A 27344-nucleotide genomic window follows, 5' to 3' on the forward strand; every position below is an offset into this window, starting at 1 on the left:
GAGGAAGACCGCGAAGGCTCCAAACGGAGTGGAACAAGTCTCCAAGCAGTACCCAGACAAAGCATGAGATGTGCACGAAGTATCAAAGACAGTGCACCACGAAAGAGCTGCAAGCCTTAAACCCTCTAACAGCACTAACGTTAACCCCTTGATTCAACCACTAACTACGGCGACTCGCTAACCCGTCAAATTTTCCCAACCAAAAAATCTACCACAAAAGAACCAAGAATTATTAAAATCGTAAATCGCACCTGAGATAAAAATAAAAAGAGGGTTGTGTGTGAAGAGTGAGCTAGGTCAAGAGACGTCCTGCACCCTGTAATGCATGCGAACCTCATCTTGGCTCTGTTCTGGACGACACAAGCTTCTTCAGGTGCTTCACTCGCTTCGATTTTTGTGCCAATCCTATAGGAGCACGGTTAATTTTTCGAAAGCGGCACTGGTTTGTTGTAGATTGCTGGGCAAGATTAGTTTTGGTAAGAAGGCTCGACAAGCTGACAGCCCTTCCTAGCGACCCATATTAACCGACGCCGCGAGGAAAGTGATAGCTCTGGCCAATGGGAACATACAGACGGGTTTTGGAATGTCAGCTGTCCTTGCGAATACATGCTGTTGTATTCTTTCTGAATTAGACTTCAATGCGATAGTTACGAAGTCTACCTATGAAGCTGCATCTTTGCTTGGACAAAAGAAGTCACATATTCAAGTACACTTTATGGTTGGCTCAGCTTACGACTTATTGCGTAGTTCACTGATGCATGCCTTAAATGCGTTATTGATTTCCATTGCTTAATCAAGAAGCTTGTAGAGTAATACGATTTGCAATTGCGCAAGCAACTCAGTTCTTAAACGTGGGGGGAAGGGAGGGACAAAAAGTGAAGTTTACACGAGCTAAGGTTGCTGTACTTTGCAGTAATTCATTAACTGTAATAATGTGTGTGTGTGTGTGTGTGAGAGAGAGAGAGAGAGAGAGAGAGAGAGAGAACTTGATCCGGAGCCAATACTCCAGCAGTGCAGTTACCAACCCAAAATCCATCTTAGAGTGCTATTCGTCGTCCTTATCCTCCATGACGGGAACAACCTTGTTCTCAGCATGCTCTGAGCAACATATTCTCCCGTCCTCATCTACTAGGGAACCTAGATTTTTTGACCAGCATTGCCACACATGGATTTATGCATCCTCTCAATGTACTTTAGGTTTTAGTCACCAAGAACATCTCGCCTTGTATCAGATGAGCTGACTCTTTTTCAGGGTCTTCTCCCTTGGACTTTTCTCCTGCTTTCTCTTTTGATAAGCCTTTTTCTCGCCCTATGCCCAACTTTTTGTTCTTCTTCTCATTGTCTTTTAGAAGAGTCTCCGTCTGCGGAAGAGTCCTTTTTCTTTAGCACTTTTTGTTCTTGTTCTTACTGTCTTTTAGAAGAGTCTCCGTTTGTGGAAGTGTCCTTTTTCTTATTGGGCTTGCCTTTCTCTGGCTTGCCCTTCACTTTACCTTTGGTAGGGACATTGAATGCGTTCTCGCTGCGATCATCGTCACACAGTCTCTGCCTTGCTTTCTCTTGGATCACCAAGGAACCAAGCTCCTCGAAGGTCAACGGCTTTGATCTCGCTCTAGCTGTAAGGGTTGTGACTAACCTGTTGGAGTCTCTTGGCAGTTTACTCAGTATGAGAGTGTCCGGCTGATTGCTGTCCACTACAGAGAGAACTCACAAGCACCAAATTCAGAAGATGGACAGCAGTAAAACAGTCCAGAATGTCTGAGAGTATATTGCACAAATCTTTCCCAAACACGCTTATGGAGAGCTTAACCCGAGATCCCCTAACATGCAGCAGTCCACTGCGTTATTGCCTTTGTTGCCCACTTTCATTGGCAGATACATCAGCTTGATATAAGGATAGCTTTCCTTCATCGGCATTTGTAGGAAGAGGTCTATGTTTCCCAACCTCTTGGCTTTGAGGTTGAAGGTTTTGAAAGCAAGGTATGCCGCTTGAAAAAGGCCCTCTATGGATTGACGCAGGCACCTCGGGCTTGGTATTCGAGAATTCATACTCATTTGCTCACACTTGGCTTTCAGAACAGCCCTATAGAGGCTACCCTTTACATCTGCAAGCGTGGGACAGATTTGCTGATTTTAGTCCTTTATGTGGATGACATGCTTGTGACTGGGACACATGCTCAGCAAATTGCAGATTTTAAAATTGATTTGCAACAGACATTTGCTATGTCCGATCTGGGCATCCAATTTGCTAGCAGTGAGAGAGGCATTAATCCAAGTACATTGGACAGCTTTTGCAGCGTTTTCAGTTTGAGGATTGCAAGCCAGTATCCATACCATTAGAGACTGGTTTTCACTTCTCTTCTAAGGATGGCAGCGGTATATATGATGTCACTCTCTATCAGCAGGCAGTTAGTCATTGATTTATCTATGCCATACGAGACCTAATCTACAGTATGCTGTCTCATAGTTGAGGAGATATATGTACAGCCTATCTATGCACCATTGGCATGCCGTGAAGCGTGCTTTCAGATATCTCAAAGGCACTCAGCATTTAGGCCTTCTTTATGGGGCTGATACTTCACTTGTCATGCATGGATTCAGTGACAGTGATTGGGTTGGTTGTTCTGACACTCGTGTGTCACATAGTGGCAACTGTTTTATGCTTGGTACTTCATGTGTTTCTTGGTTCAGCAAGAAGCAAAGTACAGTTGCTACTTCTAGCTGTGAAGTTGAGTACAGAGCAGCTTTTACAGCTACATTGGAGTGTGTTTGGCTTCGGAAGCTACTTGTAGATCTTTGTGCATGTCAGATTGTTTCTACCGTCATCTTCCCTGATAGTCAGAGTGCTTTGGCTGTTGCACGGAATCCAATTTTCCATGCTCCAAAGCACATTGAGGTTCACTATCACTATGTCAGAGAGCGATTATCAGCAGGTGATATTGAGTTGTCTTATGTTCGCACTGAAGATAACTTGGCAGATCTTTTTACGAAGGCTTTACCTCGACCTAAGTTTGAGGATTTTCTGGCAAGCTTTATACTTAGTACCTTTTGTAACTTGACTTTGTACAGTTATAGGTTGCTATATTCCTACGGGACGAACATGTGCAACCATGACACTAGATATTTAGGTATCCTGAGCCATGTCTAGGATACTTCCGTCCATACCATGGAGGGGGGTTTGTAGGCCATCTCATGGGCTATCCATAGATGCCACTTATACCTTGGTATGTGCCTTGTAGGCCTAGTTATAGTCAGTCAGGACTATTGGTACAGTTAGTTTATGTACAATCTAGGTCAATTAGGACACTTAGTTCAGTTAGGGTAGTTAGTCCTATGGTTTTGTTATGTTGGCTCTCCCTTGAGCCTCCACACTTGTACTTGCAGCATTTTGATTACATCAGCTCGTTTTTGGCTTTCTATCACTCATTTTTGAGCTTTCATTGATTGCCATTGCTAACGGGAAGTCTCCAGAAATCAAATCGCAATCTTTTCTACAGAGCCTGGATAGCCCAAATCGCAATTTCCTAGGACATCTTGGATAGCCTGAAAACATTTGGAAACAAATCGCAATTTCCTGTAGCAGCTTGAAAACACCTGGAAATAGGACGCAATCACCTGGCATTGACCGGAGGACCTCGAAATCCCGACCAGCTGCTAGTTGACGACAGTCCACAACACGACCATTAACTCTTGGCAAACCTTACCATACGGAATGCGACGTCTACCCGTCGATGCTCACGCGACGTGATCTAGGTGCTTCCTGCCTTTCCAATTGCATGCATGTAGGGACTTTGCATTTGGAAAGTGCCACGTGGCACTTGCACGTTTCAATTGCCTCATGCCTCGTCTGGCACTCCAATGGCCAATGGCTCAAACTTTGACACCTAAGGGCCCTTTGTCCCCTCTTTGGACCACTCCCAAGGCCCAACAATTAATTCTCCCCCAAGGCCATGAATTCCTAGGGGGCCTTTGCACACCAAACAACCCATGGCGTTGCCCACATGCAAGCTAAAGGTATTCACTAGTAAATCTCAATCAAGAATTCGCGCCCTCGTGACATGAGAAGAACCACATTATGATATATATAACAATTGCACTATGTTGAAACTGCACTATGTTGTGTTTTTAGAGGATGAGTTTGGGAATGTTCCTGGATTCATCTAGGTATATATAACAATTGCCTACACTGTGAGAGGTTGTGATTATTTGCACAGGCTATAAAGAACGCTTTCGCTTTTGTGACAGCCTATTATGCTGTTGAATGTTATGCTTAAGGTTTTGGGCTATTTTTCTGGATTTACTGTGATCTTTGTCCATCTTGATGGTTTCGTAGGGTCATTGACTGGATTTCTTTTGTTTACTGTGGATGTGCAGATGATACCTCAGAAATTAACTGTGGTGCTGTTGTCAAAAATAGGGGACTGTCTTATGTATGCCTTCTAGAATGCCTTCCCAAAGATCCCGTGTACGAGAGGGGTGATATCTACTGTATGATTGTGGGTTTGCAGATGATACCTCCAAATTGATGAGGGCCTTGTGACTGAGTTTGATTGTGGATGTGCAGATGACACCTCGAAATTAGCAGTGGTGCTGTTGTCAAAATTAGTGTACTGTCTTAGGCATGTCGTCTAGAATGCATTCACGTTCACGCGACAGGGGTTCCCCGGGCAGAAGGCGTCCATGGGACAGAGGATCTCCAGATCGAAATGAACGAGCTCGAAGAAGGGAGCTGGACTCTCCCAGGAAATTATATAGGGGCCGGCGGGATTCCCCACCAAAAGCTCGGAGAAATGACCTCGATTCTCCAAGACGATCCCTGAGAAGGGACTATGATTCTCCCATGAGATCAAAGAGAAAGGATCTGAATTCTCCTCCAAGGTCAAGGCGAAACGAATTGGATGATGGGCATGCACGTGCTGGGCAACATGGAGATCATAGAGGAGATGTAGGAGGACCAGCTGGTTTAGTGTTCTTGTGTAGCAACTCAACAAAGAGGGATTGTTTCCATTATCGTGTTTTTGGTTTGCCGTCAGCCCAAAGGGACATTGTGGAGCGTGTTGTTCTAGGAACTAAGCTATTTCTGTTTAACTTGGACTCAAAAGAATTATTTGGTATATTTGAGGCTGCCAGTGCTGGTGGCATGATCCTTGTGCCTGAAGCATTTGGAGAATTTAAAGGGTCATATTCTGCCCAGGTTAGTAGAACTTTCTTCTGTAATGCAGGCTGTACTTCAAAAGTGTGGTGGCATTCCAGACCTGTTTCTTTGATCAATAATCTTGCTGGTTGCACAACAAAATGGGAGTGGTTAAAGGCAGGTGAAAGTCAAAACAATGGGACAAGGACATGAACACAGTCGAAAAGCAAAACAATGGGATGAGGACATAAACACAGTTGAAAATGAAAACAATGAAAAGTCCCACCACTGCATTTTTCTGTTGCATGAATTGCAGAATTGCAGAGAGCAATACTCAAATTGTTAATATATTAGTGTTGTGGTGGAAGCTTCTTGTCTTGAGTCTGATTGAGGGCCAGTCTCATGTTTTATGCAACCTTTTCAGTTAGGACAGATACAGTTGTATTTATGTGTTGGGTTGTCATTGTGCAATAGCATCATGGTGTTAATCCATAAAATACCAAATATTAGAAGTAGACAGGGAAGAGTTAAGGAAAGAGTAGGAGCTAGTTCTTTTTTTGTTTATATATATGTATATGAGAATGAGAGAGAGAGAGAGAGAGATGATATGATTGTATTAAAGTCCGTGTGAGACCCTTTAGGATCTATGGCACTAGTGACCACTATTAAATTTAATAGTGGTCTTTTACATTCGGTGAAATAAATATCTTACTATGTATTTAGTACTTGTTGTGCTAGCTCGAGTACCTTGTTGCGGTGTTCCAAAGCTTCTTTGAAATAGCTTCTTAGCTTTTTGGCTGGTTGTTCCAACAGATTTTTCAGATTGCCTCTGCTGTCCCCAGCATAGTGTGAAGAGTTGCCTTCCAATATGAGTGATTTTCCCGGCATCTTTTGATACCTTTTCCAGCCTTTTCTTTCTTCACTATCTTCTTCCATCTCTTCCATCCATATGGGGTTCCTCCTCTCCATTGTAATGATGCCTTGCATTGATTCTGGTCGTGTATTAAATCCCCTGTGAGAATAATTGCATTCTCTTTGGGCTATGTCCTGCCCTAAGTGCATGAAGGGGTCTTTTCGGGATATATGACCATTGTTTTTGTAGATGGGATACCTGCACTACGTATCTGTTCGTACAGGATACTGTACTGCTCTCCGTACAATCAGCATACCTGTCCATACCGTGCTTCCGTACACTGTACTACGTAGTACAGACGTACATTGGATTCCGTGCTAATATCCGTACTGTTCCGTACATCAGTTTAGTGCTCGCGTTGTACGTTGTACTTGCATTGTACTTGCTCCGGGATTTGGTGCACTTTTGCAGACAATTTGTGGACAGCAGTTCTAATTTTGCAGTTGCAAGCCTTGAGGCTATTTTCTTTGGGATTTGGTCTGCAAGTTCTTGTTTGTTTGCAGTACATTGGGTCAGATTGCAGGACATTGAGTCACTTTTGCAGGACATTGGGTCAGATTACAATACATTGTCTCACGTTTGCAAAATCTCAGCAAAATTTGGGGCTTTTCTACATTTTCCCTCTTTTTGGCCTATTTGCCGTCATTAAATTTGGGGTTTTTGCCATATTTGCTGTTTTTGCAGTGAACATTGCCTGCCATAGTCACATTTGGATCAGATTTGCATTTTCCCTTTGATTTGGGTTGAAAAATTGCAGATATTTGCTGTCATTTTTGGACAACCAGCTTTTTGCAGTGATAGCCTTGAGGCTTTTGGGCTTTCAGGTCTTTTTCAGGTTATCACATTTGCTATGGCTGGGAACAATCAAGATTTATTTGGAGTTCTTCATGAAGGTGATAAGTTGGATGGCACCAACTATCCGATGTGGTCTTATCTCATGAAACATATTCTTGTTGCAAAGCATTTGTGGAATATTGTTTCTGGGGCTGATCTGAGGCTAGCCAATGCTACAGTGGTTGCCTCTACTGCTGGTCCTTCTGCAGGGGGTACTACTCCTGATGCCTCTTCCTCTAGCACTCCTGTTGTTGCTCTTCCAACTCAAGAACAGTCAAGATGGGATGCAAGAGATGCAAATGCACATTCATGCATTAGTATGAATGAAGGTGAGTCTATGGATGCATACCTGACAAAGGTCAAGGACCTCATGGAACAGCTTGCCAACATTGATGAGGTGGTGCCAAATTCACAGCTTGTCAGTACCACATTGAATGAATTGCCAGATACATATCAAGGGTTTGCTACAACCCTTCGATGAGTGGCCATGGGTAATCCATACCACTATTCTTTTGATCAGCTAGTGACTTTGCTTTTGCAGGAAGAGCAAAGTAGAGCTAATAGACAAGCCATTATTCCTGATCATGCATTTGCTTCACAGCAGACAGGAAGAGGCAAGGCTTCCAAGCCTATGGGCAAGCCAAAATCTGCGCATAGCAGCTGCAATTCCTCCCATGCATCTAAAAATACAGCAGATAAGTCAAAGAAGAAAAGATGCAACTATTGTCGCAAGCCTGGACATGACATTTCAGAATGCAAGAAGCGCATTGCTTCGGAGAAAAAGAAAGCAGGATTGACAGTTAATGCCTCACATGCTATTGAATCCCATGAGCCAGAAGATGCTTCACATGCACATGCTCTTCAGGATGATTGGGCATGGGCTGTCCATTGCTCATTTGATCCCTCCAAAGCTGATGCATTCTTTACTTCTATGATGCTCAGTCCTGGTACTTTGATAGTGGTGCTCCAAGCATGTCACATCTTGCAGACACTTGTTTCATTCTTTAGCTGATGCACCTCGAGGGAGGACTGTCACATGTGCTAATAATGCTTCATATGCTGTTAAAGGAATTGGAGATGTGCAGCTCACATCCATTTCAAGCCATCCTGTTACTCTGACAAATGTTCTTTTTGTGCCTGGAATTGAAGTCAACTTGATTTCAATTTTAGCAATTGCCACTTCAGGTTTCAGAGTTATTTTTGATGGCTATAGATGCCTAGTTTATGATCTTCGTGATGACAATGCCATAGTTCTCACTGGCACTTTGCAAAAGGGGCTTTATCACCTTGATCATCACTCAGCTGCACTTTCTATTGAAGCATTTGCAATTTCAGATTCACAGCTTGCTGAACTCATCTTTGGCATGAGAGAATGGGTCATCTCAATTATAGAGCTCTTGCAAAGCTACATTCACAGCAGATGGCAAATGATGTACCTCAAACTCACACAGTTTCCAAACATGTGTGTGAGGGCGCTGATGACGTCAGTGGGGATGTCATAGTAGCTAGTCCCTGCTATGCATGATGGAGTTTATGGTTTTCAACCTTGTGACTATCATGAGATTGAAACTGCACTATGTTGTGTTTTTAGAGGATGAGTTTGGGAATGTTCCTGGATTCATCTAGGTATATGTGTGTGAGGGTTGTCTTTTGGACGCTGATGACGTCAGTGGGGATGTCATAGTAGCTAGTCCCTGCTATGCATGATGGAGTTTATGGTTTTCAACCTTGTGAGTGACTATCATGAGATTGAAACTGCACTATGTTATGTTTTGGGAATGTTCTTGGATTCATCTAGGTATATGTGTGTGAGGGTTGTCTTTTGGGTAAGTAATCGGTTTCCTTTTCAAAAGAATTGTCCCAAACTCTCACAAAGGAACTTGCAGCTAGTACACAGTGATGTCTGTGGCCCAATGAGGACAAATGCCATTGGGGGGTATAAGTATTTCATGACTCTCATTGATGATTTCACAAGATATTGCTGGGTATATCCTTTAAAAGCCAAATTTGAAGTTTTCTTTTGCTTTCAGAGATGGCCGAATTAGGTTGAGAATGAATCAGGATGCACGCTTGTCACCCTCAACACAGATAGGGGGGAGAGTATATGTCAAAGGAGTTTGATGCATTTCTGTCTTCACGGGGCATTATTCACTCATGCACTACTCCTTACACTCCTCAGCAGAATCCTGTTTCTGAAAGGAAAAACAGGTCCACAATGGAGATGGCCAGATGCATGCTTAAGGCCAAGTCTTTGCCCAATAAATTTTGGCTTGATGCAGTAGTGTGTGCCAACTATGTGCTGAATAGATCACCTACACGGGCATTGAATACTGTTACACCTTATGAAGCATGGAAAGGCAGGAAGCCTTCACTTTCACACATGAGAGTTTTTGGGTCTCTTGCATATGTTCATGTACCATCTCAGCCATGAGACATAAGCTTGATGACAAGGCAATCAAATGCATATTTATTGGTTACAGCCAGGAGAGCAGAGGGTATCGGTTATATCAACCAAATATTGGGAAGATTATTGTCAGTAGAGATGTAATCTGTGCTGAACATTCAGCTTCTCCTCTTGTGGACTGCAAAGCAAAGCCAGATGTTGACATGTTTGATGCCTTTGAATCTTGGTTACCTCTGCCATCATCAGAAGAGGATTTTGACCAGCAACCCCAGCCTCCTGCAGGCCCTCCACTAAGGAATAATCAGCCACAACCTCATGCTGATTTGCAGGTTTCTCTTCCGGCACAAAATGATCCCACTATTCATGATGCAGTCATTGAAGAAAGAGTTGTCAGTAGACAGCAAAGGCAAGTTCCCATATGGCTTCTTGATACATTGAGGGACAGCAAACAAGATCAGCCTTTTGCTGCCCGGACAAGATCAGGGAATAGACAGCATGGTCACTTTCTTGAGTTTGCACTCCTTGCTAGAGCTTGCAATGAAGAGCCTCTGTGCCATAAAGATGCTTTTGACAGCAAAGAGTGGATGGATGCAATGAGAGCTGAGTTACAATCTATTGCTAAAAATGACACATGGGAACTAGTAGAACTCCCTCCCGGCAAGCATGCCATTGGAACGCGGTGGGTCTACAAATTAAAAAGGAAATCTGATGGCAGCATAGATCGATACAAAGCCCGTCTTGTTGCAAAAGGGTATGCCCAACAACAAGGCATTGACTTTGAGGAGACATTTGCTCCCACATCTAGGATTACTACCATTAGATGTGTCATTGCCATTGCAGCCCATCATTATTGGCAGGTGCACCAGCTTGACATCCAAATTGCTTTTATTCATGGGGATCTGCAGGAAGAAGTCTATGTCACACAACCTCCTGGCTTTGAGGTTGTTAATTCGGAAAATAAGGTATGCCGGCTTAGAAAAGCCCTTTATGGTTTGAAGCAGGCACCCAGGGCATGGTATGCCAAAATTCATGCACACTTACTATCCCTTGGTTTTCAGAATAGTCCCACAGAACCCACTCTTTATGCCTGTGGGAGTGGATCTGATTTTTTAGTGCTGATTTCATATGTGGATGATACGCTCATCACGGGCCGAGATACTCAACAAATTGCAGCTTTCAAGGCTGATTTGCAGCAGATTTTTGACATGTCAGACATGGGACGGCTCCATTATTATTTGGGCATTCAGTTTGCTCATGTTGACGGGGGTATCATGATGTCTCAGTCCAAGTATATTGGACAGCTCCTTGATCGTTTTCAGTTTGAGGATTGCAAGCCAATCTCTACTCTAGTGGACCCTGGCTTCAAATTCTCAGCTCATGATGGGAGCCCACCATGCGATATCACTCTTTATCAGCAGCCTGTTGGATGCCTTATTTATTTATGTCACACCAGACTTGACTTGCAGTATGTAGTATCTCAGCTCAGCAGATTCATGCACATGCCCAGTTCACAGCATTGGCAGGCAGTGAAGAGAGTCTTCAGATATCTCAAAGGCACTCAGGATTTAGCCCTCTTCTATGGTGATCAGGGTTCACTTACCATGCATGCTTACACGGATAGTGACTGGGCAGGATGTTCCGACACCAGAGTGTCACATATTGGCAATTGTTTTTTGCTTGGCAATTCATGTATCTCTTGGCTCAGCAAGAAGCAACCAACAGTTGCCACGTCTAGCTGTGAGGCTGAGTACAAGGCAGCTTTCACTGCTACAGTAGAGTGTGTTTGGCTTCGACAGTTACTTACAGATCTTGGTATTCGCTAGACATCCTCCACTATTGTCTACACGGACAGCCAGAGTGCTTTGGCCATTGCGCGTAACCCAGTGTTTCATGCGCGTACCAAGCATATTGAAGTTCACTATCATTATGTTCGGGAGCGGTTGTCAGCAGGAGACATAGAGTTGTCCTATCTTCCCACAGAGGACAACATAGCAGATATGTTCACAAAGGCACTTTCTCGTCCCAAGTTCGAAGTCTTTCGACAGGCTTTACACTTGATTCCCTTTGTTACATGATCTGACATCCCTTGTACATTCATAGGTGATTATATCCTTTTGGATGAACATGTGCCACCATGACCAGAAAATACCAGGTATTCTGAGACGTTTTTAGAGTACTTCAGCCCATCCCATGGAGGGGGGTTTGTAGGCCATCCTCTGGTGGTTCTAGTGATGCCCTATAGGCCATGGTATGTGGCTTGTAGGCATAAATAAAGACACTTATAGTGTTAGTGTCTTCTACGTTTTGCTATTTGTACTCTCTCTCTCTCAAGCGATCCTACAGGGATGTCATAGTAGCTAGTCCCTGCTATGCGTGATGGAGTTTATGGTTTTCAATCTTATGAGTGACTATCATGAGATCGAAACCGCACTTTGTTGTGTTTTTAGAGGATGAGTTTGGGAATGTTCCTGGATTCCCATCTCCAGTAAGTGTCGGCCATATCCTCTAACCTGTGCATCCTCTAAATGTCTCACTATCCCAAGCTCTGCTAGGTTAATCTCTAGTACTCTAAGAGGGTCAGCTCCGAAGTCAAGCAGGTTAACTTGTCTGCTCCCCATCCATGCATTGAAGTCACCCAAAAGAAAAATCCCCCCTTGCTTAGAAAACTCTGTGATGTCATCGTATATCATCTAATATGGGATGTGCCCCTTTGTGGTGACCCCATGGGCATATGATAATGTATCTGGGGGAAAGTAGCATACTGCAATGAAAATTGCCTATGCATCTTGTGGCTGCATCCGGACCCACATGTGTCATCCATGTTTCTCCCTACACATCACAGATATGAGTGGCCTCAAACGTGATTTGAAGAGGACAGCTACACCTCCAGAAACTCGGACTCCAATATCTCTCAAGCTTTCAAGCTCTCAGCTCACTCTCTCTCTCTCTCCTTTCTCCTCCCTTCTCTCCCTCCGTCTTTCTCCCCCCATCTCTCCTCCTCATTGCTCAGCCCCCCCCCCGGTCGCTCAGCCCCCTCCCCTCGTCCGTCGCTCAGCCCCCTCCCCTCGTCCGTCGCTCAGCCCCCTCCGTCGCTTAGTCCCCTCGTCCGTCGCTCAGCCCCCCCTTCCCCATCGCTCAGCGCCCCCCCCCCCCCCCCCCCGGGTCGCTCAGCCCCCTCCCCTCGTCCGTTGCTCAGCCCCCTCCGTCGCTCAGCCCCCTCCCCGTCGCTCAGCCCCCTCCCTGTCACTCAACCCCCTCCGTCGCTCAGCCCCCTTCCCGTCGCTCAGCTCCCTCCCCTCGTTCGTCGCTCAGCCCTTCTCCACTTCCTCTCCCCACTCTTGGCTGGGTTGTACCCCAGGCCCAGCCAAGGGGTTAGTCCAGCCAAAAGGGGGATAGTCCATATGGCCAGCCCATCCTCCCCTCATCCCCCCAAGCTTTACTCCGCCATGGTAGCCACAACCCCTGCTCCCTTCGACAGGACGTACTCTAGGTATAAGATTCAACCTCCCCTGACGCCGACTAAGCCGCAAGAGCAGATTTACCATCTCCAGCAAGAAGTGCGAGACCTGAGGTCCCAGCTCACCCAAGCCCTAGCTCGTATTGCAGCTTTGGAAGGCCCAGGGAAGCAGGAGATTATTGCAGCAGCCGTACAAACATGTAAAGCTGAGCCCCCAACATCACAGCTGATTTCCACGGTTAGAGAGCCCCCAACATCACAGCTGATTTCCTCCAAAAAACAAAACACATAGAACATAAAACATAAAAGGAACTAAGTACTAGGCTATGGAGTGTCCATTACATCAGTTTAAGACTGAGGGTCTTTAGATTTTGTCTTAAATTCTCTAATCACTGCAAGACCATCACGATATACTGCCCATTTTCCTGCTTCCTTAGCTGCCCGAACCTTAGCAAGCTCGGTAGCTTTGTTCTTCAGTTGGGTTCTTGTAAGCTCCTCAGCAATCCATATCTTTGTCCCCTTCAGCTTATAGGATTGTTGTAGAATCCTCTTCATGAGTGTCTTCGAGTTGAAGGTGATGACAACGTGTCCATTCCTAGGCGATAAATTAACTGGGGAAGACTCCTCTTCATCATCATTCTTGTCATCAGTTGGGCTTGTTGACCAATCAATGGCTGGGACTGCTGCCTTGATTCTGTCGATTGCCTCCTCAAAAGTGTCATCCTTGTGCTGCCAATCGGGTATTCCCCCTATCCGAATCTTCATAGCATTCTCTTTCCGAAGGTGATGTTCTTGGATCTCTGTTTGGATGTCAACCTTGGGTTCAGCTGTCACTTTCACCTGGATAAGCTCTCTAACCGTGGAAATCAGCTGTGATGTTGGGGGCTCAGCTTTACATGTTTGTACGGCTGACTTCCCCCAACATCACAGCTGATTTCCACGGTTAGAGAGGGCCATAGGCTTGAAAAGTTTGCACTTGTTCCTTGAGCATATGCAATTCCTCGTTCAAGAGTGGCTGAATCTCACCTTCTTTGTGTATTCGGTGTGCCATGTCAAGGGTGACCCCTGTGTTTGTCGCATCGGGGGGGAGGGGGAGGTGGTCTCCGAGATTTGTGTATTCGGCGTGCCATGTCAAGGGTGACCCCTTGACTTAGGCGATCACCTCGAAGAAAGGTTGTGATAGGCCGAGCATCTATGGTGCGTGGTCTAGCAACACTCTGCTCCGTCGCTTCATGCCATCTCCTCGTCCCAGTTCACTTTGCCCTCATATCATCTATCTCTTCCTCCACTCTGCTGTGCCCCAGGCAGACTTAAAGGCATAAATATATGTGACGTGTCGCTGGGCTGCATCTATCTCTTGATTAGGTAATACTGTCAGCACATGCTGTCTAATCTATCTGTCTCTTTTTCATCGCATCTCCATCAAATAAAGATCGACACAAACCTAGTTCTGAAAATGGATCAGGTGAGAGAGTGGTCAAACCTGAGCCCCTTCTCATATGGGCAATGGTATCGCCCTCGAATCTCATATATGCCAGACATATGCATAGAGAATGCTCCTCTGTCTCCACCTCCCCTAGTATGCAAATTCTGCATATCCGTTGCTCTCTCGGTATGCCAGCAGCTCTACTTGCTTCTATCCCAGCTGATGGGATGCGACTCTCATCTGTCCAATGGCAATCCTCAGTGCATGTGAGATGCATCTGTCTATGATCAGACCAATTCGATGCAGATCATATACAATCATAGCAACTGTGTCCATATGCACAAGTCCCTCCATAACTATGCTATTAACTAATTAAATTTTTTCTTGTATACAGGCCACCTTGAAGCCACATATGGATCACTTGGGATAAGGCTGCTCATTTGTTGTAAATTCCTTTATTGTACAAAAGTCTAGATGTTCAATACATGACCTCATAATTTATACAAGATAGAAAGATTGAAACAAAGCTTCAACAGCTTCAACGTTGGACAAATTTGCAAGGCGAATAAAGCTAAACTCTAGGAGTGACAATTTGATTGACGATAAGTTGGTAGTAGCGAGGACATTCCTTCAGAGGTGAATCCCATAATAAACTCAAACTTCTCTAATTTGTGTAATTACCTCATTTGAGTAATTCCCTCCAACTTGTGAGAGACCACGATCTGAAGAGACAGCAAGAATACAACTACTCGTATATCATCTTCAACTGACACATCTAAAGAGGCACATGCTTCTCGTACATGGGACCTGACACTTGAGCTTAGGTAAAAAGAAGTTCAAAGATTGGTCCTTGTCCCACAAGTTGAAGCCCAAAGGACAAGAGTGTAAACGAGCAAGCCTTCAATATTTGCTCTTAGCATGGTTTGAATCTAGAGCTATCATAACCAGAACAATTTGAGATTGTATACCTCACAAAATGGGAACTTCCATGTAGAGAAAGACCTCATAATTTGAGACAATTGACATGTTAGTACATGCTATTTTCATAGCCCCCATTAAGCTTCAACATTTAAATGTCTCATTCTTAAGTTTACAACATGGGTATAATTAATGCACTTTTGGTCAAATTGGGGTTAAAGAACTCTTGATTGCATCATGAATGCATTAAGATTTGAATCTCTTGATAAGAATCTAAGAGAGAACTCTATATGTAGGTGAAAGTGGAAGCTTTTCTTCAATCCCAGCAACAAAGAAGGGTCACATTAGAAAGTGTAATATATTTTTCTGCCAACCCCTTGGTGGACAACCAAAAAGATTTTCTTCTCTTGGATTTCGAGAAAGCTTATGATAGAGTAGATTGGAGCTTTCTGGAGGGTATGTTGCTAGATTTTGTTCTTTCTAATTCATGGATCCAACATGTGACCTCTCTTTACAGATCAGCCCACAACCAAGTTTTTATCAAAGGTGCTAGAGGAGATATGTTTAGATTTCCAAAATTAATCTGTCAGGACTGCCCTCTTGCTCCTTTGTTATATTTGTTTGTGGCAGAGGCTATGAGTCTCTTCCTCAAATCCAGACGACTCCTCAGATGGAAAGAGGAGCTTGTTTTATCTTCCAATAGGGTCGCAGATGAATTGGCATAAGTACAATGGCTTTTGGATCACTGATGAGGACTCTGCTACCTGGGGATTGGATTTTGGTTTCACTTAACAAAGAGGTCTTTCAATTAGATATTAAGGTTATCAATTTGAGGCATTTCTTTGTCTCAACAGTCTGCACCCATGATGTCAGGAGGAAACTTTTTCTTTGGAGTTCAGCTAGGCTGGTTCTAGCCTCTGGCGTGGTCTTTGTTAATCAAGTTTTGCTGTCCACTACTTCATTTGTTTGCTCATGTAGTGCCATAAAGGCTGCATCTCTCAGCTTAAGAACCTATTACAAACTTTCTTTCATGGGTCCTTGCACAAGAGAGCCAAAATGGCTTGTGATTCTTCTGAACTATCGGATATTGAAGCCTATATGTGAGATTCCTAGATTGATAGAGTGAGTGTCCCTCACTAGACTCTTGTGGGTGTGAGGAGTCCTTGTCCCACTTATGCAAGTGGGACACTTGTCCAAGTTGAACAAGTCTTAGATTAGATTCCTGTGTGAGGTGGACGTCTAGTGACCTCACTTGAGATGTCAAAGAGAAGGCTACCCTTGCCTGTAAAAGGAGGCCTTGTACTTGCTTCAAAGGAACACCTATCAACAAGATCTTGTGCACTACCTCAGTGCTGTCTCCATCATGTGATTTCATCACTCTACCTCTTCCACCATATGAACAATCTTTCCCTCCTTCACCATAGTTTCTAACATGGTATCAGAACTGGGCTTCCTGCCTCAACCCCCCATCTCTTCCTAGTCTGCCCTCATCCTCTCCGCCTCCGTTTCCTCTGCTCCAACAAACTGGTACGCCCATTTCTTCTGCAATAATGCTGCACATCCACTAGCTGCGCATTCCTGATCTCCACGCCTCCAAACAACTGCTCAGATCTACTGCGTCTTGCCACCGCCTTTTGGAGCAAATCTGCCTCAAATGCCTTCAATGTTGCAGCGTGCACTTTGCTCTTCTCCCCAAGATATTGAGGAACATAGCAAGAAGAGAAGGTTTCGTTTTTGAGGGAAGATCAAAGGTTTTTGCTCTCAGCGCATCGCCAAATGCTTGGTACCGTGTGTGAAAACGACTAAATTCAGGATGAACTAGTAAATATTGATCAGATGACTTTCTTGATGGATCATATCAGAAAGCCTACTGTGACATTCTTTATGTCGAACTCTGTCGTGAATTCCTTTACTCCTTCGAAAACGTCTTCTAAAGATGTTTTGGAAGATGTTTTCGAAGGATGGATTGTAAGACGTTTATTCCAGAATGCAGGGGCAGCTGTCTTACATTGCTGTCTTGTTAGTGTCTGAAATCATTTTGAAAACCTCTTTCTATGGCCTAAATCAGGCTTTGTCCAGCCCCACGCTTCTCTTCCACTGATTTACCTCATCGAGTTGCTCTCAATCCTCTAACTGATCTGCGACACGATTCCATTGTTCTAGCTGGCGTTCTGATCTTGTGCGCCATTTCTGTGAAGGTGGTCACTTCGGATGTCTCTAACCTCCTCTCAACAATCTCGATTCTGATTTTTGAAGGAGTCATAAGTGGCCACAAAGAGAAGCTTTGATTAATCTTATCTTTCTAAGGTTTGCAAGCATTTTTTGTTTTTAAACACATAGCAAGCCTTCTCACTAAGGTTCCTATTACTGGTCATCCATTTGGTTGACACTGGTTTTACAGCCTTGTTTCATGTTGATGGGCTACTTCAACGAGGCTGTTTCAATGACTTGATTATTTGGGCTGAGATTTCTTGGGCCTCAATGGCTCCATTTCCACGATCTCACCTCTTCTGAAGCTGGGGAAGTTCTTTCGTGATTAATGTCTAATTCCTCTATGGTCTAACAACTAACGGAGCAGACATTTTGGTAGCCCTTGGGCAGGCCACTACCTTTATTACTTCAGCTGGAGCTACGCCCACAAATTCCCTGATCTATGAGTGAAGTCTCATCCAACACTGTCCCATCGTCTGTGAACAAGATACTTCAAGTTCGCAGCTTTTATTACCAATCTCAACCAGTGAAACCTCCTCGTTTTGCTTCTCAGATCAAGAAATTCTCTGGTACAAACTCTATGCATCGGCAAACAAAGATGTGCCTCGTCCTTAAGCAGTGCAGTGTGTGGAAAGTCTTTAAGAAAGCCCAGCCCAAGCCTGAAGGAAATGCAAATCTGCTGCGGTGATTGCATGGAATGATAAAAGTGATCGAGCTCTCACCATTATTGATCTCGGCCTTGTGTAGAAACCACGTGCAAGCCAAGCCTTGCAGAAACGTTCCCGCCGTGCGACAGTAGCTCGAGAACCTGGAGGCGCCTCGCTCCCAAATGGCGCGAAGCATGAAGATGATGTCCTGCCAGATGGCTACCAAGGTGGCCGACGGTGGAACATGTTGCATCTAGGTACATGTCTATCTCATCCATAGTCACAAGAAATGTTTCGAAACGTAGAAACGTGAAACGTTTCAAAAAAAGTAAATTTTTTTAAAAGCTCTTGGTTGTACTCTCTAGTGCCAAAGATGCCTATCATATGTCCCACATATATATGTAATGTTAGAATGATGATAGACATGTAGAAATACTAGTAATACCTACCATAAACTTCTAGAATAGCAGCCATCCATTAAACATGTAGAAAATAGCTACCATAAACATGTAGAATAGCAGCCAACCACATCTAGAATAGCAGCCATCCATTAAACATGTAGAAAATAGCTACCATAAACATGTAGAATAGCAGCCAACCACCATTAAAATTTAAGCCTCATATTTATCACTGAAGTTTTCAACAGACATTATCCATAAATGAGTAGCAGCCAGCCAGCCTAGAGCCAGGCACCAGCCCCATGAATGATTAATCAGAAATTTAGAATTCAGATTTTTCATTTGAGTCAAGAACAGTGCATAGTAAATATTGAATAGTCAAGATTCAAGTTCAAGTGTTGAAGCTTGAAAGTTCAGACATCAATTTGAAACCAGTTATAACTTATAAGTTAGAAGTCATGACTCAAATGCCAGCAGCCAGAAAGCATAAATTGAAACTTAAAGTAGCAACTAGTAACTAGCTAGAAGATACTAGTAGCTAGCTACAATCTCCCAAATACTGATTCTACTCTTCAAGGTTCACAGCTGGCTGAGATTCCCCCTCAATGTCATCAGCATCAGCATCAGCATTAGCATTGGAATTTGAAGAGGATGATGTATCTGAAGAAGAAGCAGAAGAGGCAGGAGTAGGTGCAACTGCAAGAGATGTAGATGCAGCCCCCTCTCCTCCTGCAGCTCCTCGTCGCCCATGGGTTTGTGATCGTGTGGCACGTAGTAACAATTCTCGCTCGTCAGCGAGAAAGGCATACACATCATCATCCTCATTGCTGGGATGGAGCAAATCACCATCGTCCTCAGGTACCTCCACGCGTATTTTATCTGGATTCACCTCGATTGGACCTTGTGTCTTCTTCATTTGTTGAAGGAGACGCAAGTTTGCATGGACATACACAAGCCTACCACAAAAAATTATAGCAGTCATGCTTCAAAGTTCAACACAACTTTTAAATTTTCAGATTTCAATCTTGCTGTAAATTTGATTACTTACCTCTCAAGTTGAGCGGTGGATAGTCTATTTCTTTTTTTGGTGTGTATAAGGGAGAATACACTCCAGTTCCTCTCGCAGGAACTAGATGAGCAGTCGTGTGAGAGGACTCTAATGGCAAGCAGCCTCAAGGCCGGAGTGCTCTTGCCATACTTGTCCCACCATGAAACAAGCCTCAACTGGGCCTCACGGATGCATGCACGAGCTGTACCAAACTCCCCAAAGGAGTTTCTGAATGCGAGGAGTCCATCCTCCACGGAGTTCTGTTGAGTTGCGTCAAGGTATGCTCTCTCTAGGAACTTGGTCCATCCCTGTGACAACTCCTCATCATCAATTTGGCCCTCCCTCCTCCATAGAGGGTGCAAAATGTGGGCTACTACATGGATTGGCCTATGAAGTTTATTCCATCTAGTCTTCCATATATCCAAGATTTGTTGCAGCTTGCCATAACAATGAACACATCTGAAATGCTAAGTAAAAGGAAGTCTCACCATTATAGATATTAGAATAATTTGAAATGGAAAGGAAATGCAGGCAAAAGCTGAAACTTGTTACTGGGATGTACCTATCTCTCTGCAACCAAGTGCAGCCCTTCATTGCCTCTCCAACCTTCTCCATGAACTCATACACCAATCCTATAGTGCAGCCCTGCAACCAAGTGCAGCCCTTCATTGCCTCTCCAACCTTCTCCATGAACTCATACACCAATCCTATAGTGCAGCCCTCTTTGTGAGTGAGGGGAAGGGTAATAAAGAGGGGTTTTACAATGCCAATGATTTCCTCCGCTGCATGCCAAAAGTCTCCATCAAATATGATGTTCTCAAATGCCCTTTGCTGGACTTATCCCATCCTATCCATTCCTCACTCACAACCATGCGTCGCAAATTGGCCTTCACTTTCACCAAGCGTGCCAAGATAATGAAGAGATAGGCAAAGCGAGTTTTGGAGGGTTTCAAAATCTCCAATGTGCTGTGGTTTTTGAAAATAGCAAGGGCTCTATGCTTTCGGGTATTGAAGGTCACCAAAGCTCGTGCCTTATCAACCACCGTAGCTACCCATGGAAGCTTGCCTATATCCTCAATAAGGAGATCCAAACTGTGTGCGGCACAAGGTGTCCAAAAAATGTGGCTGTACTCACTCTCTATTAGTGCACCTATCCGTTGACAATTATAGCATTATTAGTGATGACCTGCACTACGTTTTGAGGTACCACATCCTCAATAGCCCTCTTAATATGACCATAAATATAATCACTTGTATGAGACTCATTGGCTGCATCTGTGGACCTCAGAAACACAGTGCCAACACAACATGACACAAGGATGTTGATAAGAGGCCTCCTCTTTGTATCTGACCATCCATCAGACATGATAGTGCATCCATATCTCTTCCATGCTGCCTTAATGGGCTGAAGCTCCTTTTCTACCTCGAACCGCTCTGCATGAAGGTCTTGAGTGCGTAGTGTCTCTGAGGATAGAGGCTTAAACGATGGTCCTGCATCTCCCACTGCTTGCTCAAACTCCATAAATGCATGAGTCCGAGCAATATTAAATGGCAGATCGCACTCGTAGAAGAACCTGCGACAGCTCCAATCACTAAGAGTGAGAACATTAAACAGATAAGAGGAAAGAGCTGCCAGCATAATGCACCAAAAAAGATGAAAGGCACAGCACATACATGATAAATACTTTGTCAGATATACGCAGGCTATAAGCTTTGCAAGAGAACTCAATTGACAGTTGAGATATAGGTAGGTCTAAGCTCTGCCCGCAACAATACATTCACGGTGAGGCTGTAGCCTGTGCATATTTGAAAGGACTCTGAAATTAGGTGTAAGAAGAGGACCAACTCTCCGTATGTCAGTACCTCAGGACCGTACAGGAGGTCCACGCTATGACCGTACGATTGCAAGATGTCCACGTCAAGGACCCGTACAATTGTACGGATGCCTACGCCAAGGATCGTACGGGTCTACGCAATAACTGTATGGAAGCGTTCACGTCAGGTCTGTACTAGTTGTACGGAAGATGCATGTCAGGGGCATACTTCTGTACGGAAGCTCACAAGCAGACTGCACGTCGTTGTATGGGATGAACCTTCTATTTTATTTCTTAAGGAAGAGTTGCCATGTAGAAGGAGCGGGAGTGGAGGGGGACAAGGTCCATCCTCTCATGTTCCATACTTGGATCGTGAGTCCCTCTCCCCCTTTGTCCTTTTCTGCTATGACAGCCTTCCCCCTTTCCTGTTACGACAGCCTTTTTGTCTTTCATGTATGCATTTTTTTCTTCTTTCTTTGCATCGCTGGTTTTTAAAAGTTCTTTTAGCTTTTTGGAGTATTGATTCTGTGTCAAATCCTCATTGACCATATTGAGTGCCCTTTGAGATGGTGCTTATGGTTCAGCACTTTGAGATGGGATTGGTTGTCCTGGAATTTTACAAGGATTTGCCTTGGTTTGTCACCCTTTCTTCCCACTCTAACGGCCTCCTGCCATTTAGTGGCCGAGATTTGGATGGTTTTTTGAAAGACATCAGGTAAGACTTTTCTCTATATCCTCATCCTCTTTGTCTTCTACTTCAACAACCCAGAGATTGAGTGCCTTCTTCTGCTGTTCCCTCTGCTCTCTCAAAGTGAATGTGATTTCATCCATTTTTTTTCATTATATCATTAACAGTGCTTATGACGTTGCATCTGAGGGTCTTGCATTTGATCCTTCCCCCCTTGCCCTTTCTGCACTTTTGTTTTCTTTTCCATTGTGTTCTATATTGATAACCTTGGCGTATCTTTTTCTATTGTGCTGTCCTTCCTGCTGAGTGCTTTAGCATACCCCTTTTCTATCTTGCTGTCCATAAAGGCATTTTCTGAGCCATTTCATTAACGGTATTCTTTAACTCCTTTTAACCTCTTGTGCTAGTGCAGTTTTTCGCTTTGCATCTTGATTGTGGTCTCGTACATTTGCCTTTTGGAGGTCTTGTAGAAGTTGGAGATGGAGTCATAATGCTCATGGTCTTTTTGTGGGGTGAACATCTTTTCCGGGGTGAACATGTCTGCCAATGCACTTCTGATCCTGTGTGTAATTCTGTTGGAATTCTAGCTTCACACAGTAAATTCCCCAATGCACTTCTGCTCCTGTCTATATGGAATAACTCCAAGTTCACACAATGAATTTCTGTTTGAAATACCTGATCACGTTTTCTCTGATTAGAATTGATTTCTTTGTTCCATATTGGCAATCTCTGATGCATTCGCATAATCTCTTGACATATTGACACAGCTTGTTCATCCTTGGCCATATCTGATGCATTCCAATAGCCCTCTCTCTCTGTTTCTGTGTAGTATTTGCCCCTTTTCTATTGTGATTCAGCAACACTATAGACACCAAGATGTTGCTCGTTTGCTCCGTTTCCCAGAAGCCTGTTGGATTTGTTTGATCGCAATGTGTCAGCAGTAGATAGACATGCGTTATGATTGCAAATACTTGATTTGGTTGTCGCAGGACATGAGCTGGTATCAAGATTCACTTGGCGCCTGCTTGTTGTGACCTGTCAATTTATATTTTTAGTTCTTTACTTGCATTTCTGTGATCAGCAGGTTGGTGTCCTGAATTGTGTGTACCTTGAACTGCTCTCAGCGGTTCCCATGCGGATAAAGTCTCCTGGCATAGATAGCATCAGAAAGTGGCGTAACTTGTGCGACGTGACAGGAGCTGATTTAGCGCCTGTTTGTTGCTATTTGCCAGCAGCCACTTTGACGCATTCATTTACTGTTGCTGATGGAAAGGGAATCTAGTATGTGCGAGAGCAGCATTAGTGAAGAGCTTCTGTTGCACGACAGCAGCTGTAGCTACTCTCGCGACTTGCAGGGGGAGGGATTCGGCGCGCGGGGGGGGGAGAGAAGGATGGAGGGGGGGGGGGGAGGGAGGCACGGAGATGCGATGTGATGATTGTTGACTACTCTTAACAAATAGTGATCCTTTACATCCAGGAAAATAGAATACTCTAGATTGCTATTTAACTAATTCTTGTTGGGCTAGTTTGTGTGCTAGCCCAAGTACTTTGTGTTCCCAAAGTTTTTTTAGATAGCTCCCCATCTTTGTAGCTGGCTGTTCCAATATATCTTTTAGGCTGCCTCTGCTGTCATCATATCTTTCTCTGATGTGTTGGTAGGCCTTACATCTTAGGAGTACATGCTGCTCATTTTCTGTCTCTCCTGTGGGGCAGATTTTGCATATTATTTCTTCTCTTGGGATCGTTGATCTTGTCCACCTTCCTTCTCCACTTCCAGATCATGTGAGCTGTTTCTCATTTGCATATTAGATGCCTTTTGAACATGGATATGTGTCCCCAATGTATTTTTGCATCCCATCACCATCCATTGGATTTAATTTTTTATTTATAGAATTGGATTTTTGCACCTAGGTCTTGCCATAGATTTGGTTGATAGGAATAGAGGGGAAACTATTCCCATTGTATCGAATAGTTCTGTTGGAAAAGAAATAAATCTGCAGTTTCAGATTACATGGTTTTTGTAAAAGAGAGAGTTATGGAAATGCATGCTGAAATAAGTGAGGCAGATCAGAATAAATTTCAGTTTCTTGAAATTTAAAAAGATTGTTTTTCTGACGCTTTGCCATGGGAGTTACCCCTTGAGAGACCTGAGGATCATGGCATAGAACTCATTCTTGGCAGCGAGCCACCCAATAGGCCCCTATATAGAGTTAGTGCAACTCAACGAGAGGAGATTATGACTCAGGTGCAGGACTTGTTGTCCAAGGGGCTGATTCAGCCTAATTTTTCTCCTTTTTGTTACTTTGTACTGCTAAAGGGGCTGATTCAGCCCAATTTTTCTCCTTTTTGTTCTCCTTGTTGTCCAAGGGGCTAATTCAGCCCAATTTTTCTCCTTTTTGTTCCCCTGTACTGCTAAAGATGGCTCATTCCGTATGTGCGTCGATTACCGCACACTGAACAAAATGACCATCAAGAATATATTCCCTATTCCGCACATTGATGATGCGTTGGATCATCTAAATGGAGCTTCAGTTTTCAGCAGGATAGACTTAAAGAGTGGCTATCACCAAGTGAGGATACAGCCTCAGGATGTGCATAAGACAGCTTTCCACACTACTTTTGGGTTGTATGAATATTTGGTGATGCCTTTTGGATTGACTAGTGCCCCAGCTACTTTCAATAGGATGAAAAAGCCCTAGACCCTTTGCTTAGAAATAGATGCGGACCTGTTTAGAATTTTTAAGTTTGCATAGAAATAGATCCAGACTTGTGAAGAAATTTAAAGTTGAAATTTACTTGAAACACCCAATTCTATTAGTCAAGCGCACCTGGACTAATAGAATTGGGACTACCCCTCGTTAAAATTGTTCACAACTAAAATAAAGGAATTGGGCTGTCAAGTAGGTTCTTCAGTTTTAGCCTCCGAATCAAGTTTGAACTCTCTTTACTCCATAGACTCACTGTCGAACCATAGGGATGACAAGATTTGAACCTGCGACATTTTGTATCCAAGACAAATTGGCTACCAAATTGCGCTACATCCCCCATCGGTCTGGATCCCCGACTGGGTATCGACCAAGATGTTTGGATTCTGTAATGTTTGGGGGTGGTGTCCAATGAGTCCCAACGTACATTTGTTAGTTTAGTCTTTTGGAAGCAGTAAGGAATGCATACTTTTGTATGCAGTGGTTATATGATAAATTCACCTTATGCAAAAAAGCTATACAATATATGTTCATGGGGACTGTTCAACCTGATTGAGAGTGTCCAAGTCAATTTGCTCTGGTCTTGCGAGTTATTTTTAAACATTACATTTTTATTCTGTTTAATATCTTTTGAAGAGTTTTATCTAAGGTTGTCTAAACAAAAATTCACCAGAACTCTTGTTATTTCCGTAGGTACGCTTCCATATACACAGGGAATGCCTGCCTTTGCGCTTTGATATTGTCAGAGATGTTCTAAAAGATAACTTTAGTCAGAGGGGCAAGTTCGATTGTGAGCTTACTGCTGACCAGGTACTCTGGTTTTGATCGAAATGGATTGGCAGAAGAGTTTGGGTGAATAAATGGGGGAGTTCTAATTACAGGAGGCATTGTTTTGGATTTTTTTGGCAACACTTTCTCTTTAGTTAGATGGTCTCCCAGCACGTGGTTTTAGGGTTTCTTAAGGTGCTTCCATCTTATTGGCAACTTGTATGTACAGGTGCTCAAACTCACTCAGTTTTTTTCCCCACCAGACACACGATATCAAAATGTTGAAAAAAAGTTGGGTTCACGTTGGGACAATGAGAGACTTGGCCAGGAAGTTCAAGCATCTGTCGGAGTAGATGGCATTCCGTTTGAGCAGGATGGGCGCATCACATCTGGTGTACGAAGACCGAATTTGTATGAAAGTGCTGACATAAACCTTCTAAACAGGAATGCCCTTTCTGATGTATCACATCTGGCAGGAAATAAGATTATTGGTGAAGGTGGATACCCAAATCCAACAGCAGTTTTAGGGCAGAGCCAGATGGAAGAAGTGGATCAGCTGGCATTGAAGTACTTGCAAAATGATCCTGGATTTCTTGGTATTCGTTTAGACCCTGTGAATAGCTTCTTGTCCAACTCTGCAGGGTACTCAAGGGATTTATCAAACCTTAGTGGCCTTCTAAACTCTCAAATGGAGCATGCTCAAATGGAGGCCCAAGGTAATTATCCAGGCATGGGTATGCAGCCGCTCCCAGGTATGCATCCTGGTCAGAATTTCACTGGGATCAATTTGCAACAGGAAAATGTTCGACAGCCCCAAATTTATGATGTAGCCTTTCCAGGGGGTGTTGGTGGGATACAAGGGTTTCCCTCAAGGATGTGGGATTCTTTCAGTCACCAAACCAACATACAACCTCATGTTTTCAGAGAATTAGGTGGAATATCTAATGCTGTTGGCCCTTTTGGTATCAGCGGGGCGTTGCCCCTTTCTGTGAATGTGGGAGCTTCCAGTGCTGCCCAGGGCAGTGCTAAAGGTCTTCCTTTAAGTTCCGCATTAGGTCTTCCAGGTGTGCCTTCCAATGCCAATTTTTCAACACCCACAGCAGCTTCTAATGCTGCTGCTGGATGTCAGATGCGAGCAGGCGGTGGAGCTATGGCTTCAAAACCAGGTGTTTTCTTCTTGCCTGGTACGGGATTACTTCCTCTTCCTGGAACATTTGGCAATGTTTCTTCAGGAGCAGCAGCCCATATGATTCCGTCTCATATTGCGAACAATCTACCAGTACCTGCTTCTAGTGCTCAACCTTCGGGGCCTACTAATAAGGCAAAGCAGACCAGGAGGAAAAAGAAGGATAACTCCTTGCCTGTTGAAGGGTCTCAGAAAGCATCTGGGACTGCTGATGTCAATGAAAAATAGGCTCCTCATGCTGCCATGGAACATTGTTCTGATATTTCTGAAACAATTTGTCTGTGCATTGTTGCGTTAATTCTAGGCGATGATGGATTATATCAACTGCAGGTATCAATTTAGGGTAATTATAGTATTCAGCCAAAGTCAACCAGGAAAAGGTAAGCATCGTGAAGTCATGTTTGGGATGAGAAACTTGTCATGAGAAGAGGTGGAATTTGTGAAACATGCAGTCTTTAAATGAGGTCATTTCATCCATTGCCTCTCTCATATCATAAATATAAGGTTGCCGGTTTTGTAATGTAATGAGCAGACTTTTCCGATGCTTCAGAATTAATAGGGTTGACTTCGATAACTGCATCTGAGGCTTGCCATTTACAACCTCGTTTGATTTTGTCTGGGTGGCTGTGGATGAATTGACCATTTTGTCGATATGATGCAGAAGTTACTCGCAATTGCTTCAGTCTTTAAGACTTACTGTCTTAAGTAGTCTTTGGGGACCAGAGCTCCCAGAAATCAATGTAATTGTGAAAAAATGATGTTTAAAGCCATGCTCCTGAGTTCTATGGTGAGAACT

At 43.8% G+C, this 27344-nt stretch overlaps 1 protein-coding gene across 2 annotated transcripts; it reads left to right on the forward strand.

Annotated features, from left to right (window-relative positions):
* The first annotated feature begins 251 nt into the window (after nt 1-251).
* LOC147888199 (uncharacterized) lies at nt 252-27344 on the forward strand. Of its 2 annotated transcripts, none has more exons than XM_087393574.1 (5): nt 252-373; nt 4372-4462; nt 4562-5191; nt 25288-25404; nt 25592-27344. In XM_087393574.1, the coding sequence occupies exons 3-5, from the start codon at nt 4619-4621 to the stop codon at nt 26774-26776; spliced, it is 1875 nt and encodes a 624-aa protein (XP_087249700.1). In that variant the 5' UTR covers nt 252-373; nt 4372-4462; nt 4562-4618; the 3' UTR covers nt 26777-27344. The 2 variants fall into 2 exon arrangements, with proteins under 2 accessions (XP_087249700.1, XP_087249701.1); XM_087393575.1 differs by having other exon boundaries at nt 4372-4427.

This window comes from Dipteris shenzhenensis, chromosome 22 (assembly GCF_047967505.1).
Source record: "Dipteris shenzhenensis isolate YYH24624 ecotype China chromosome 22, Dip_SZ_1.0, whole genome shotgun sequence".
Lineage (NCBI taxonomy): Eukaryota > Viridiplantae > Streptophyta > Polypodiopsida > Gleicheniales > Dipteridaceae > Dipteris > Dipteris shenzhenensis.